General features: G+C 43.4%; 1 protein-coding gene across 22 annotated transcripts in view; it reads right to left on the bottom strand.

The window, feature by feature from the left end:
- The window catches only part of KIF1A (kinesin family member 1A), a 117,044-nt gene that overhangs the window by 46,822 nt on the left and 54,412 nt on the right, over nucleotides 1-15,810 (bottom strand). For 11 of the 22 annotated variants that reach the window (XM_081192495.1, XM_081192496.1, XM_081192497.1 and 8 more), the window contains 9 exons: nucleotides 11,945-12,024; nucleotides 10,648-10,754; nucleotides 9,706-9,786; nucleotides 8,984-9,164; nucleotides 6,301-6,373; nucleotides 5,431-5,524; nucleotides 3,787-3,935; nucleotides 2,774-2,952; nucleotides 1,507-1,644 (listed from right to left, as the gene is read on the bottom strand). In XM_081192495.1, the coding sequence (XP_081048621.1) occupies nucleotides 1,507-1,644; nucleotides 2,774-2,952; nucleotides 3,787-3,935; nucleotides 5,431-5,524; nucleotides 6,301-6,373; nucleotides 8,984-9,164; nucleotides 9,706-9,786; nucleotides 10,648-10,754; nucleotides 11,945-12,024 (1,082 nt within the window). Of the gene's footprint in view, nucleotides 1-99; nucleotides 349-1,506; nucleotides 1,645-2,773; nucleotides 2,953-3,786; nucleotides 3,936-5,430; nucleotides 5,525-6,300; nucleotides 6,374-8,983; nucleotides 9,165-9,705; nucleotides 9,787-10,647; nucleotides 10,755-11,944; nucleotides 12,025-15,810 lie in introns of all 22 variants that reach the window. The other 11 variants (XM_081192492.1, XM_081192503.1, XM_081192508.1 and 8 more) reach the window with 2 other exon arrangements.

Raw genomic sequence — 15,810 nt, 5'->3', positions numbered from 1 at the left:
GTCCCTGAGTGCCTTAACATGGGAACAGTGTCAGAAAGCAGGTCTCTTATGCGAAAGAGCTAGTTCCTTCCCAGCATGCTCTCCTAAGACCTCACCAACCTTCCTACTAAACTGAACAGGGGGGAGCGGTCGTAAAATGGATCCTGGCCATCATACAGCGGGTACTCCGGAAAGATGTCTTCCTCCAGGTCATCCTCCTCCTCCTCCTTCCCCACGTGCTGCTCGTCAGCAGGCTCGGTGATGTCGGAGTCAGGGTTCGAGAAGGTGGGGGAGGGGGTGAGATCAGCCATGCGCTCGCTCATGCATGTGTTGAAAATAGGAGAGCTGTTGCAGCCAGAGATATCTGAACTAAGGTTAGTACAACAAGATAGGAGACAGGTTAACACCAGCTATTCCAAACACACAGAGAGAGACTAGGCTTGCTCTGCCTTTTCTTTTAGACCAAGAAGCAGTGTTAATAAGGAGGAGGGAAAGGAATGGAAAACCTCCCAGGCCAGATACATCTAACAGAGGAGCCACCAATGCCATCAGCTAAAAATGGTGAAGACCCAATAAATTTGATGCAAATTCCTCCAACGGTTCTCACCAAAACAACTATGGAGCTTGATAAGGTTCTTCTGACTCATTGGTATGGGAAGAAATTCCATTGTGAATCCTGACAATGGAATATATAATGCCTCAGATGTACCCAGATTTATTAAAATTCAATGGGAAACCCTTTCTGCCTGGCCCCCAACAATTCCCAGCTGGTGGCATCACATTTGTTTCTAACAGTTGCATGGGAAGCACATGATAACACACATTATATACTGGGCAGTATATAGGCAGATACACTCCAAATGACACACACAAATGTACAAATCCTACAGCAGGGTTTCTTAGCTGCATTCCATCCTACAAGCTATTACCTCCCCACAGCCAGCCAGAAGAATCTTCTGCATGGTAATACTGTACAGGTGGGTGGCCACAGTCCTCTATGGCATCTATTTGTAATGGTTCCCACCAATCCAGAGGTCACAATCTGCAAGCAGGGAATCCTGCTTGAAGGGCTACAATTTAAGACTTTAGAAGCTAAGGTGGTCCATCCTGGATCATGGAAAGACCAGGCTCTAAAAGCCTCTTTTGACCTTGCTGTAGGAAATTTCAGCCATCAGTGATGGTATTGAGAACGAGAACATAACTTTGGACACCATGCACTGGACATCATGCGTAGCTTTGTGAAAAGGGCTGTGTCAGCATATATGTGCGTGCATGTGCAGCTCACAGTAAAAGAGCTTCTGCACCGATATAAATGGGAAAACAACCCACTCTAGTACATAAATCTGGAGAGCAGAAAGCGATCCCTACTAAAAGGGCAAGATGCTGTGCAATTATCTTGTTGTGTGATCTAATCTCTACCCAACTGTGGAAGGAATGCTTGTGCAGCACAACTTCAGTTCTTGGGCCATTTCCTTCCTTGGGTCTCTTTAGTTTGGCATGATATTTTTGACAGATCAAAGCTCTCACCTGCCAACCAGCCTGAACCAAGGGAAGCGATCATAAAAGGGGTCTCCGCCTGTCACCACATTGTCACAGTCTTCTATAACACTAGAGGGCACTTCAGCCGCCCGGTCATACATCTCCCGCATCAGGTCCAACCTCTGCCTGCAATGGCAGAGAAAACAAATTACCGTAACTCACACAATGGTGGCTGAGTAAGCACTGGGCTACTTGCACCTAAACCATTATCTTACCTGTGTGCCCTCAAAAGCTGGTGCTGAAACCTGCTCTGCTCACTAGAGGCACATTAATACATAGGAGAAATTCCCATCTCTCTTGGGACTGGCAAATAAAAAATGCTTCTCAAACAATAGTGGGAGCCTGTTTATACTGAATTTTGGCTTTTTCACTCAAGCGCTAGTGCATGCTCAGAGGAAGTGGATGCATTATTATTCTGGCATGTGCAAAAATCAGAATTTGGTCCAGGTGATGAACTTGTCAAAATGTAGACTGATCAGAGGCATGTCAAATGCAATCTAGCTTTGACACATGTCAAAAAAGGTTTCTATGAGATTTCTGCATATATAGTCACATTGCATCAAATAGCAATGTAAGATAAAGTGGTCATCCTGCATTACAGAGACCATAAGCTAAAATTTATCTTTTGACTTTACCTAGCTATTTCAGATAGTATTGGGAAGGAGTATGCTTTGGAAACCAGGCACAGGTTGTGTTATTTTGCTGACACATCCACAAAACTTAATCCCATTTCCATACTCGACTCACCTTGCCAGATCATGGCATACTTGAATGCTTATGTATATAAGTCCTAAAATAACCTGTGAAGCCAACATTAAATCGTTTATAGATATACAGTCGTACCTTGGTTTTCGAACAGCTTAGTTATTGAATGTTTTGGCTTCCGAACGCCGCAAACCCAGAAGTGGCTGTTCCGGTTTGTGAACTATTTTTAGAAGCCAAACGTCCGACAGGGCTTCAGTGGCTTCCAATTGGCTGCAGGAGCTTCCAGTAGCCAATCAGAAGCTGAGCTTTAGTTTCTGGATGTTTTGAAAGTTGAGTGGACTTCCAGAATGGATTCTGTTTGACTTCCAAGGTACAACTATATTTCCCTTTGTCAAGGGCACAATTGGCTTATTGTGAAATAAGAGGGCTCACTACCATGTCAGACAATAATCCTATATTCAGTATCACCTTCCTCCCAGATAATCGAAGTTCCTTGACTTTCTGTCAGCCAACTAGTTGCCCATGGTGCTATTAAAATATATTTGCTTACCTGAGTTTCTCCAGAGTCCAGTAATGGGTTGCTCCATTCTTCTGGTCCTGCACCTCCACTGCCACAATAGTCCTTGGGAATGGACGTTTCTCACGGTCTTTGGCAGCATCCGGAGGAAGCAGGTCTGGAGGCAGAGGTGAGTACAGGGTGTCTGTAAGGAGCACAAACTGAAATTGAACCTGGAAGGGAAAGGAAGGGAAGAGTCATTGCTGCTGGCTAGTACTTCCTCATGCACAGAGGTCACACTACTCAGGGCACCCTCTTCTCTCACACCACATATAAATTATGATAGCAGGATCTTCACTCAGACAAGAACCCTCAAAACTTACTTGTCTTTATCCAGGTCAATTGCAGTTGCAGCCAGCTGGTCTGTGGTCACTCCATTTCATATCTTAAACAATTTAATAACAGCAGCAACCACCACTGCCTTTCAACGGTTATACGAGGATACTTGTTTGCTAATGGACCTGGGTGAAAATACTCTGGTAAAATGCTGCTTTTTCTTATGATTCCTCCCCCTCCCAAGTTTTTTTTAAAGAGTAACTGCTAGTCAAACAACATAATATTTCTCTTAACTTCAAGGCCCTGTGTCCCTCCTCTCATTTATATGTTGGTTATTTCAATAACCATAAAAATTCCCTTGTGGGATCAAACAAAAGTCCATTTAATTAGTTTGGTTTTCAATCACAGCTAGATGCTTTTGGACATTCACAAATCTGGCATGGCCTTTTCCTGTTCTCCAGAGTATCTGGTAATCAGAGATATTATCGGTTTGTACACTGAAGTTCAATATAGCTGTCATGGCTAATGACCAATTAATCAGGGCCAGCCACACCATTGGGCAGGGGGATGCTACTTCCTCCAGTGGTAGATGTGGGGGAGTGCAGGGTGTTGAGGGTACAGTTGTATGTGCCCAGTTCCATCTGGAATACTATTTCATCTGAAGAAACAGCAACAGAATGCGGAATAGACAATGCCAACCACCATTTGTCACTATGACAGAACCTGCTCACCTTCTTCTTCAGCTCCACACTGATGGCATTGGCCTCCTTCAAGAAAATGGCATTGCCCCACAGCTGGTCCCGAAGAGATGTAAACTGGTACCATTTCCACTTCCTGAAGGCCCAGAGCGCCTGCTCAAACTCTCGCTCTGTCCATTGTACTGGTGAGATAAACACTCCACAAGGTCACTGTCTTCAAAGAGCAAGTCCTTGCTGACACCCCTTGATTATAGCTCACATTATCTTCTCCTCAAACAAACTGTCTACTGCAGGCTTCCTCAAACTCCACCCTCCAGATGTTTTGAGACTACAATTCCCATCATCCCTGACCAGTGGTCCTGCAAGCTAGGGATCATGGGAGTTGTAGGCCAAAAACATCTGGAGGGTCGGGTTTGAGGAAGCCTGGTCTACTGGCAGATGGGCAGAACAAATTCTGGGTGCAATGGCCTTCAGACAGATCCCCCAAACTCTTTTAATACCTTGGGATACATTCTAGCATGCCGAGCTTGAAAAAATATACTCTGAGGACTGGTTTCCGTGAACCACATTCCTTAGCTAGTTAACTTCCCAGCAGCCCCCCTACAAAGGCTCCAAAGGAAACAAGAAGACATTATTGCAATGTGGTTGCTCAGCTTGTTTGCATGAGCCCAATTGCCATTTATTTTCATACCTACCTGAACCTCTAGTTCTGGGGCAGCTAGAACTGTACCCCACATATGTTGTGAACTACAACTCCTATCATCTCTGACTATAGGCTGTGCAGGCTGAGGCTGATGGGACTTGTAGGGTGGAATTCAACATTGCGCTGATGGAACCATCTCCCCTCCCTTCTCCTCCCCCTGTACACTGTTATGGGGTTCTGCTAACCATCCAGAGTGGATTTTAGAGGAAGGGGGAAATGGGGAAAGGAGAGAGGGGAAAACCCCATTGCACTTCCACTAGAGCACCAGGTTGGCTGAATTCGGTGCCAAATCACCTGGAGAGCACTGGGTTGGGAAAGACTGCTCCAGCTCATATTCGATTTCCTGACTCTCCTCTGACTAAACTTGCTTCTGACTGAACAAGCACATTTTTTTTACAAACACAGCTTGTTATGTTATGCAATCACAATCATTCAACAACATGACAAAACAGCAATCCTAACAGAGTAGTCCACTAAACAATGCAGTATTTATATTTATTTAGTTCTTGGAACTGGGTACAGCCAGACTGTAGCAGACCCCTATCCTGGACAGCCACTTCTAATCAGTGTACTGTAGACATTATTCAGCTCGATGAGCCAAAGGCCTGACTCAGTATAAGCAGCTTATCTGGAATGTATATGCCACATAATCAGGCTTCTGTATGGGAATAGAGACCTAATCCCACTGCTTTTTTCCTAAAAAAAAAAGAAAAAAAGGTGCCCATACTCCCAATGAAGTTGTTACAGCAAGTGCCACACTTTTTAACAAGAAGAAGAGGTGCTGGTACTTTGTACCCTTGAGAACCCCCTGAAAAAAGCACCGCCTAATCCTTTTCAATTTATTACTTCCATATAGTGAGTGAGCAGTTCAAAATAACAATAGCTTGTTTGCACTTTATATTAGAAAATAAGTAGCTGAATACAACTCACTGAATGATAGGTTTAATAGCTTTTTCTTTTCAATGAATTATTACCTTCATCCTCAGGTTCCTCCTCTTCCTCATTAGCCTCAGGATAATACCTTGAGTCCATCTGCTTCTGTAAAGCCTCCAGTTTACTCTCATAATCCTAAAAGAGCAAACAGATGAGCAGTTAATAATCCTATTGCCTGAGTTTTGATATTATGTGCTGAGTCCAGGTAAAACCAAGAAATTATTCCATTCCCTGATCAATACTTTCCATTTCCTTAGTAATCACCATTTCAGTTTAGTGGATTGTGAAGTTTCCTGAGATACAGAATTATAAGAAACTATACCTACATAGATTACTCATAATCTTAAACAATGTGGGACATTAGATGGGGGCTATTATGTGGAGTTCTTGACCTTTTACAAATGTGATTATATAAGAATCTGGCTTGCTGGGAGATGCAAATCCTAGTCATTATTTCTCTTGCACTTTAGGTGGTATAGCGCAGTGGTGGGCATATAGATTTTATGTGGATAAAGCAGGGATGTCTGACTTCCAACTGTTTGATAATGGAAACAACAAAATGACCCCCCCTCTAAATTATACTGTAGAAATGGGGGGGGGCAGCACACACACAAACCAGGAATGGGTGTGTGTGAAACTGTGAGATCAATTCTCTCTAGTATTCAAAACAAATTCCTGAGCTCAGAATTCTTTAATTTAAGTAAACATTTTTTGCACTTGGCTCCAGTTACTGCTTCTCAGGCCACTACTAAAATGCATACACACAGTAGATCCTGCAAGCCTAAAGACTGCCCTGTGCTATATAATGTCACATCCTGGAAATGATTGTCTCCCCTACCAATTACAGTGCAACTTGTCTACTTTATGCTGCTCTCGTAACATGTGCAAAAAGCAACCTGTTTATTACTTACAAGTCTTTGCTGCTCCAGAAGGTAATTGGCTTCTTCTCTTTCCTTCCGGTACTGATCTTCCAGTTCCTGAAGCCTACAGAGAAAAAGGAATGACAGAATGTCCATGCAGTACTGAAAATTGCAGAGAACCATTACATTTCCCCCCTTCATGGATCACTGCCTTGCCGTGGTGAAGGGGCTTGAAGAACTCAGAGAAGCTATGAACTATGCCGAGCAGGGCACCCAAGATGAACAGGTCATAGTGGAGAGTTTTGACCAAACGTGATCCACCTGGAGTAGGAACCGGCAAGCCACTCCAGTATCCCTGCCAAGAAAACTCCATGGACAAAGACAACAGGCATATAAAAGTTATGATGCTGGAAGATGAGCCCCTCAGGTCGGAAGGTGTCCAACATGCTACTGGGGAAGAGCGGAGGACAAGTACAAGTAGATCCAGAGCTGATGAAGCGGCTGGGCCAAAGCCGAAAGGACGCTCAGTTGCGGATATGCATGGAAGCGAAAGGAAAGTCCAATGCTGTAAAGAAAAATATTGCATAGGAACCTGGAATGTAAGAACCATGAACCTGGGTAAGTTGGATGTGGTCAAAAATGAGATGGCGAGAATAAATATTGACATCCTGGGCATCAGTGAGCTAAAATGGACGGGAATGGGCGAATTCAGTTCGGATGACTATCATATCTACTACTGTGGGCAAGAAACCCGTAAAAGAAATGGAGTGGCCCTCATAGTCAACAAAAGAGTGGCGAAAGCTGTACTGGGATGCAGTCTCAAAAATGATAGAATGATCTCGATACGAATCCAAGGCAGACCTTTTAACATCACAGTAATCCAAGTTTATGCACCAACTACTGGTGCTGAAGAAACTGAAATTGACCAATTCTATGAAGAATTACAAGACCTTATAGAAGTGACACCAAAGAAGGATGTTCTGCTCATTATAGGGGATTGGAATGCTAAAGTAGGGAATCAAGAGATAAAAGGAACAACTGGCAAGTTTGGCCTTGGAGATCAAAACGAAGCAGGGCAAAGGCTAATAGAGTTCTGCCAAGAGAACAAGCTGGTCATCACAAACACGCTTTTCCAACAACACAAGAGACGACTCTACACATGGACATCCCCAGATGGGCAACATTGAAATCAGATTGATTATATTCTCTGCAGCCAAAGATGGAGAAGCTCTATACAGTCAGCAAAAACAAGACCTGGAGCTGACTGTGGCTCAGATCATCAGCTTCTTATAGCAAAATTCAAACTTAAACTGAAGAAAGTAGGAAAAACCACTGGACAGGTAAGATACAATCTAAACCAAATCCCTTATGAATACACAGTGGAAGTGAGGAACAGGTTTAAGGATTTAGATTTGCTGGACAGAGTGCCTGAAGAACTATGGGTGGAGGCTCGCAACATTATACAGGAGGCAGCAACTAAAACCATCCCAATGAAAAAGAAATGCAAGAAAGCAAAGTGGCTGTCCAACGAGGCCTTACAAATAGCGGGGGAGAGAAGGCAAGCAAAATGCGAGGGAGATAATGAAAGAATGGATGAATCCCAAGCCGGAATTAAGATTGCCGGAAGAAATATCAACAACCTCAGATATGCAGATGACACAACCTTGATGGCAGAAAGTGAAGAGGAATTAAAGAACCTTTTAATGAGGGTGAAAGAGGAGAGCGCAAAATATGGTCTGAAGCTCAACATCAAAAAAACGAAGATCATGGCCACTGGGCCCATCACCTCCTGGCAAATAGAAGGGGAAGAAATGGAGGCAGTGAGAGATTTTACCTTCTTGGGCTCCATGATCAGTGCAGATGGTGACAGCAGTCACGAAATTAAAAGACGCCTGCTCCTTGGGAGAAAGGCGATGGCAAACCTAGACAACATCTTAAAAAGCAGAGACATCACCTTGCCAACAAAGGTCCGTATAGTAAAAGCCATGGTTTTCCCAGTAGTGATGTATGGAAGTGAGAGCTGGACCATAAAGAAGGCTGATCGTCGAAGAATTGATGCTTTTGAATTATGGTGCTGGAGGAGACTCTTGAGAGTCCCATGGACTGCAAGAAGATCAAACCTCTCCATTCTGAAGGAAATCAGCCCTGAGCGCTCACTGGAAGGACAGATCGTGAAGCTGAGGCTCCAATACTTTGGCCACCTCATGAGAAGAGAAGACTCCCTGGAAAAGACCCTGATGTTGGGAAAGATGGAGGGCACAAGGAGAAGGGGACGACAGAGAATGAGATGGTTGGATGGTGTTCTTGAAGCTACCAGCATGAGTTTGATCAAACTGCGGGAGGCAGTGGAGGACAGAAGTGCCTGGCGTGCTCTGGTCCATGGGGTCACGAAGAGTCAGACACGACTAAACGACTAAACAACAACAACAACATTACATTTCCTATTCCCCTGCCATGTTACCTTCTCCATATCCAACCCCTGCCCCCTCTCCTGTGTGTAAGTGTGAAGTTGCCTTATACTGACTTAGACCATTGCCAGCTAGTCCAGTATTGTCTCCTCTGACTTCAGGATTCTCTGGCAGAGGCCTTTCCTATCACCTGCCAACTGGAGATGCAGGCATTGATTCTGGGACATTCTCTGCATGCAATGCATGTACTCTGTTACTGAGCTACCACCCTCTGAATTATGCAGCCCTGTCAATGAGCTCTTCTGCATTCTTTCTTCCTTACTCACCTCTGTTCCATCTCCTGCTTCATGTCAATGCCTTGTTTCTCCAACAGCTCTCTTTGGGCAAAAGCCCAGTCCACTGGTTCAGCTGGGGTCTCTGCACATGGAGTTCGCTCCCGCTCCTGGCGTGCCTGCTCAGGGTGGTTAAATCGAAATACATGGCTCTTTCCCATGATTATGCGATTTCCTGTGCAGAGAGGGGAGCATATTTACTAGAGGGGTTGAAATAGGATGGGATTCCAGAAACTGATCAACGCATTGCTAAGATGATGAAATTATGTCCAACTGCAAAGCTTCTGTCCCATGTCATATACAACTCACCTGTCCCTAATGACTTCAACACAAACCATGCTCAACCACCAGTCCATTCGGGACAAAGAGGCCCTCTTTCAGAAAATTATTTCCATGAGCATTATTTTATCAGGGAGAACTTTCCAACCATAAGAGCTGTTTGAAAGTGGAATGGACTCATTCAGAAGGTAGTGGACTCTCGTCGTTGGAGATTTTTAAGCAATGTTTGGATGGCCACCTGTCATCTCTAATTGAAATTCCTGTATTGCAGGGGGTTGGACTAGATGACACTCAGGGTCCATTCCAACTGTACAATTCTGTGATTCTATGATTCCACAAGTCTATCCCTCCATGGTAGAGAGCTACCTGATTTTATGGAGGCTCTTACAACACTTTTCTCCTATTCCTGATTCCCTTCTACTGGAGAATAAACCTACCTGATCTTAAGATGCTGGGCTCTGTTACTTTCTTTCCATTGACATAGGTGTCTGCTCCCTCACAAGGTTCTAGAGTCACCACTGTTATGGAAAACGCACAAAGGGAATTGGGAGAGGACAGGGAATAAAACAATGTGTGAGAATTACAGAGAACAACCTTCCCCACAATCTTCTTACAAATACAATCAATAAGCTTGCTGAGAGGGGAACCAAAACCTCTGCATTAAACCTACATACAGAAATCAAGGGAATGCCTTCATTCCAAAAAACATTTTTTGTTAGATATGATACTTTAGACTTGAAGGTATCTGTTCATAATAACACATCAAGATATGGCCCAAAGGCTCCAAAGGAGCTATAGGGATAAGGTTGGACAAAAATATTTGCTGCTTGAGGCAAAGGATAATATTATGCTCATTCCCCCATTAGATATACAAATGCAGGCTGGACTAGTGGTTGAATCTTACTTTAACACTCAATGGGACAGTGTCCTCTAATGCTGGGAAGGGGAACCTGTGACTCGCAAGAAGATTTTGGACTCCAGCTTCCATCAGCCTCAGTCACCATGGCCAATCAATTATTATGTGAGTTGTAGTCCACAGGTGCCCCATCGTTGCTCTGTAGCAACCAAGGGCAACATACCAGTATATGAAAGGCTAGAGTGCATTTTATCAGAGAAATTCAGTCTTGTGGCAGGACTGTTGTGATTATTGCTAAAAGCCTGCAGAGGTCAAACTGAGCTGATACAACTGAGAAGCAAAGAGACAGCACTTCCCAATGCAGTTACTTTCCAAAGTGCTCCATTTTGAAAGGCAGGTAGGGAAGAAAGTGGTATTCTGTGTACCCATTGGCAGCAATGGAGACAAATGACTTAGAGAAACTCAGTTCTAACTAGGTAGAAAAGGAAGCCCAAGAATCGTGAGGCTCTCTGTATGGGGGTACCTTCACTGCCAGCCTTAGTGTCACTTCGGAATATGCAGTGCTCTTCTTTGATGAAGTGACCGCTAAGGACAATGTCCTGCCTCCTCTCAGCATCTTCTCGACCAACCCTGTTGGGACAAAACACAGTTGCTGAGGTTTCCAAAACAGCAAAGCATTTTAGGTGCTTTGTGATTAATAACAGAGCTCCTTGGACCAACCCTATTAGGGTCCCAATGGACAGGAAAGCTAGAAGAATGCCTTTGCAGAAAGCATCACACACACCCCAAGTCTTGTTTAGCTGTAGTAGCTATTGGTTTGCTTCTAGTCACAATTCAAGATGCAGGTTATATAGAAAGCCTTAAGCAGGCTGGGCCAAGTCTATCTTAGTGAGCACCTTCTCTCTTATGAACTACTGTGTCCTCTAAAACCAACAGATGATGACCTGTTGGGGATCTCACTTCTGCTCCATATCTATAAGGAGCAGGGCTGTTTTGTAGTCTTGTTACAGCTCTGAAATGTCCTCTAGGCAATGACTCAGGCCCTAGTCCAGATCTAGTTACACAAAAAGGTACTTAAGAATGAGTCCTTTACCAAAATGTGAGTGAGGTTCAAATACACATCCCACTGAAAGCAAATCTAGGCAGTATTTGCATTCAGATGCTTGTGTGATTTACACTCATAGTTACTGTTCCAGCAAATTATATGTATATGGAGTGCAGAAGCCTGCTTCCACACATGGATCTCCTTAGTCTAGCCTTCCCCAACCAGATGCACTCCAGGTGTTTCAGGCTACAACTATCATCAGCCCTAACCGGTACATAGTCCAAAGTATCTGGAGGGCATCAGGCTAGAAGGCTGCCTTAGCTGAATGTATGTATGAAAGAAGAACTTGATCTGTGAAATCCTTGTAGCTTTGCCACTTTCTGGCTCCTAAATAGTTGGATGGTTTTTGGATAATCCATCCTTTCGTTGTACATTTTTGTTGTTGTCTTTTTGTATATTTTTTGCTGTTTTCCCTCTTCTTCACTGCTAGATATGCATGCACAGATTTGGAGAGTAACTAAGTGTGTTTTACTACTTTTAGTATTTGTTAATGTTTTGTGCTGTACACTGCCTAGTGGGGGTTTTCTTTAGATGGAAAGGCAATGTAGAGATGTTATAAATAACTATGCACACATACAAATAGGTACGATGTGCCAAATTCAGTCTGTGACATCTTCAGTTGACATTTGAATGTAAAACTGCTGGTGAAAATCACATCACTGTCCATCTTCTCTGTTAATCCTGGCAAAGTTGTAATTGTTCCTATAATTATTACCTGGTTATTCCATCTTTAATGTAATACAGAAGGCACTCAGACATGAGTGGGTCCTCATTTAGGTTGACCAGATGTGGTGTCTAAGAGAGACAAGAGAGAGAGGTAGAGCGGAGGGAGAGAGATTAACACCCTTTTCTTTCACAGGCCAAGGCCTAGCCTTGCTCTTCTGACAAGTCTGCCCTTTTTCAGAGTGACCTAAATGTGCCACAGCATTGATAGCCCAAGATTTTTGCTGCCCAAGGAAGGCAAATCCCACCCCCACATATTCCACATATGTGAGGGGGGGGGCTGATGAATCTTACCTGAACACAGGTTGATAGACAGTGCCTGCCACCAAATTTAAGGGGAACAGGCTAGTTCAGCGGGTGCAGGGTAGGCCTGCCGCCGCCACCGCCATGCCTCCGCCCCCACTGCTCGCCCTTCCCAACCACTCACTGCTTACCTGTGCTGCTCACCCTTGCCCCCCCTTCAAACTCACCCTCCCACCCAACTCTCATCCAGCACTCCGTCAACAGAGTCGCACCAGAGTGATGAACCAGAAGCCGCTTTGGTGTGACTCTGCTGACAATTGCCAGAGTGAGTGTCTTTTGGTCAGGCACTAATGCCAGAGCGCCAGACCAAAAAGAACACAGGACATTCCAGGACAGAAACAGAAGCCAGGACTGACTTTAAAATGGAACAGTTGGCAGGTCTGCTTGTGGCACCTTAAAGACTTAACACATTAAGATTCATTTCATCAGTATGATCCAATGGATGACATATGGGGACTCCTCCAATCACAACATAGAACCTTTTCAGGCTGAGGGGTGCGTGGAAAGTTGTTGGGGGCTATGTCCCAGCAGTAGCAGGGGCCAGATCCATACACCCTTTACACACACTCACACACATACCTCCTATGAAAACATAGCCATATTTTAAATTCTCAGTAACTCAGTTCAAGTTGCGCCTTCCATTTTCCTCACATACTTGATTTATAAAGTTTATAAGAAGAGGGAAAGCTCTGCTACCTCCATTTTTTGTCCTGACTGTGCAAAAAGCAAAACAAACTAATGCAAAATAATTCAATTAACATCAATGTATAACCAAACTGCAAGCCCCACCTTAATTACTCAAGGCCTCAAACTTCAGCACGTATTTACATTCCAAAAACATTGTGCATGCAGTCACAAAAAACACTGGCACTTTTCATATTTGCAAGGGCCAGAAGTCCACCTCTTTCAGACCCTCCAAGTATCCCTATTTGCTAGGGACATCCCTGATTTAGAGAAGCTGCCCCAGTTTCTGATTCAATCCCAGAATGTCCCGCTTTCCCTTATGATGTCCCTATTTTCATTGGAGAAATGTTAGAGGATATGGAGTTATCCAACTCCTGAGCCATCTGAGCCACCTTCCTGTAAAGGGAAGGTTTTTTAAATGTTTAATGTTTTATTATGTTTTTATATGTGTTGGAAGATACGCAGAGTGGCTGGGACAACCCAGTAAGATGTGTGGGGTATAAATAGTAAAATTATCATTATGGAATGAGACGTCCCTATTTTCATTGAAGAAATGTTGGAGGGTATGCTCTCTAAGGCTTTTTCACTTCTGCTTGAGATTCTTGTATCAGATTCTCTTGCAGAATAAGGAGAAGCAATTGCACAACATCAAAACTCTCCTCCTGCCCTGCCTTCAAACATATAGCTACTTGTCTTAGGAAGTTTATTTCCTTCAATTTCTATGTCTCCTCTCCAAAATGGAAATAATGAGCCATTTTATCAAGCATTTTCCCACACAATACAAAGTGATATAAACATTATTAATAAAAATGTGATTCATCCTACTGAAAGAACATGCTCACATTACCAAGTGTTCAAAAAAGAAGCACATTTTTATTTTAAAGGTCTCACTTTGCCAATGCAAGGTCCTCATTTTGGGGGTTCAACAGATCAACATTATGTTAGATTAAATGATTTACAGAACATTACTGCCATTGCCATCATGGAATCCCTTCTTGGAAAGATATTAGCATTGCAACTATCACAGCAATCTGAACACCATGCAAAGTGGACCAGATACCATTTACTCATGCAAGGATTGGAATCCCACAAATAGCAAACATGCGTCCAAGCAGTTTTCCACTTGTCCTCTGCTTCAACCCCAGAAAACCTGCTCTTTAACACTAAATTGGGAGGGGGGGAGGCTGAAAACTCAACTGCTATTTGTTCCAATTTAGCGCTAAACCATGGGTTTTCCTGGGGGGAAGCAGATGGGCAAATGGAAGTGTGGATGAACCCCAAGTTTCAACAACTGTTCTCAGTATGAAATTATCATCTTCACTGAAAAGCTGTACCTATGCACTTTAAACACTGATCAATCAGTCAGAAGTAAGGCAGTGAAATGATTACAATCAGTTGATTGACAGACCTGCTTATAAGTATGAGCAGTTACTGGAGCAGGCACGCAGATGCAACGGCCATGGCTGAGCTCTGTTCTCCTGCCTCTAAGCAATCAACACCTGAGGCCTCTCTGGAGAGAGGAGGCAGTATGATGCAGAGCTCTCTCCACTACTGAATTAGGCACCATGTAACGTAACATACTTTGCTTGTGACATGGGGCAGAGTCATGGGTGAACAAACAAGCTTATTACATCACCCTTTGTAATGATTTCAATTATGTAATTCATAGAAAACATGCTGAATGTTGCTGTGCCTTCCTTCTCCCTGAACTACTTCTAGTCACCGTGTACAGAATTCAGAATGTTTTCTTGGCACCAGACAGTACAAACCAATTGTCTGAAAAGGAATCACACAGATCACTCCAATACAACCCCTTAACAAGACCAACCTTCTTGGGGGAAAACACCCCTACACTCTCCAGGAAAACATCCTGGGGTTTAACTGGGGGTTTGACTGGGGGTGGCTACATGACAAAGGAAGAAAGAAAAAAAAAAGAATTCAAATGCGCAATATGTCAAAATAAATCATTATCACAAACATATGAATCAAAGTGTTCTACTATAAACTGTTCTAGTAATCATATGTAAATTTTGATAAATGAAACAAAGACCTAAGGAACTAACATTGATGTTCCTTGCTAGAGTGTTGAGTTCCCCACTCCTTGCTACCTTCTGAAATATGTTGTGCTATTGGACCTGTAATAATTTCACACATACCCAGAAGAACAGGGGTTGATAAACTGTATTAGAATCAGGACAAGGCTTCTTTTGGCTCTGCCTGAGCATAACTAATATGATGTAAGAAGACTAGTTCTAGGCAGTTGGGTTATAGGGTTGTACAAACACCATTAGTTCTACTTCTTGCCTCCCTATGCTGTTGGGTGGGGAAAGTGCTATCAAACAGTCCTCTTTTCGTGTTCACTGTACTGAAGAAAAACACCTTTAACATATCTATGTGTTTTAATAGCAAGAGATTTTGATTTAAAATATCAATGAATGAAGAGGGAATATGCATTCATAGAGTTCTTGGTCCTCCAGCAACTGGAATGGACTGTTAGTGGGGATTAGACACATGCACAGAAGATGGGTCTATCAATGACTATTAACCATGAAGGCAAAATGGGACCCTCATGTTTGGAGGCAAGATGCCACTGACTACTGGTTGCTGAATTCTGTCATGCTCTCCTTGTGGGCTCCCTTGTGCCATCTTGTTGGCCACTGAGTAGATGGATCTCTTCTTATATTCTTATGAATAAGGGAGTACCCCCAAGTGTAACTACTCAGCAGGACAGGCCTAATTCTATTTCTTTCAAGCAGCCCAATGGAAACAGAAACAAGCTACTGCTGGATCTTCTAATAGAAATGTAATATGGGCTACTGCTAGATGAGTAATAATTGTGTAGCAGCAGCAGCAGCAGACCATTCAGAAAGG

Source organism: Podarcis bocagei (genome assembly GCF_964188305.1).
Source record: "Podarcis bocagei genome assembly, chromosome: 4".
Taxonomy (NCBI): domain Eukaryota; kingdom Metazoa; phylum Chordata; class Lepidosauria; order Squamata; family Lacertidae; genus Podarcis; species Podarcis bocagei.
Note: the sequence above shows the minus strand (reverse complement) of the source record. Positions and strands in the feature narration are given on the sequence as shown.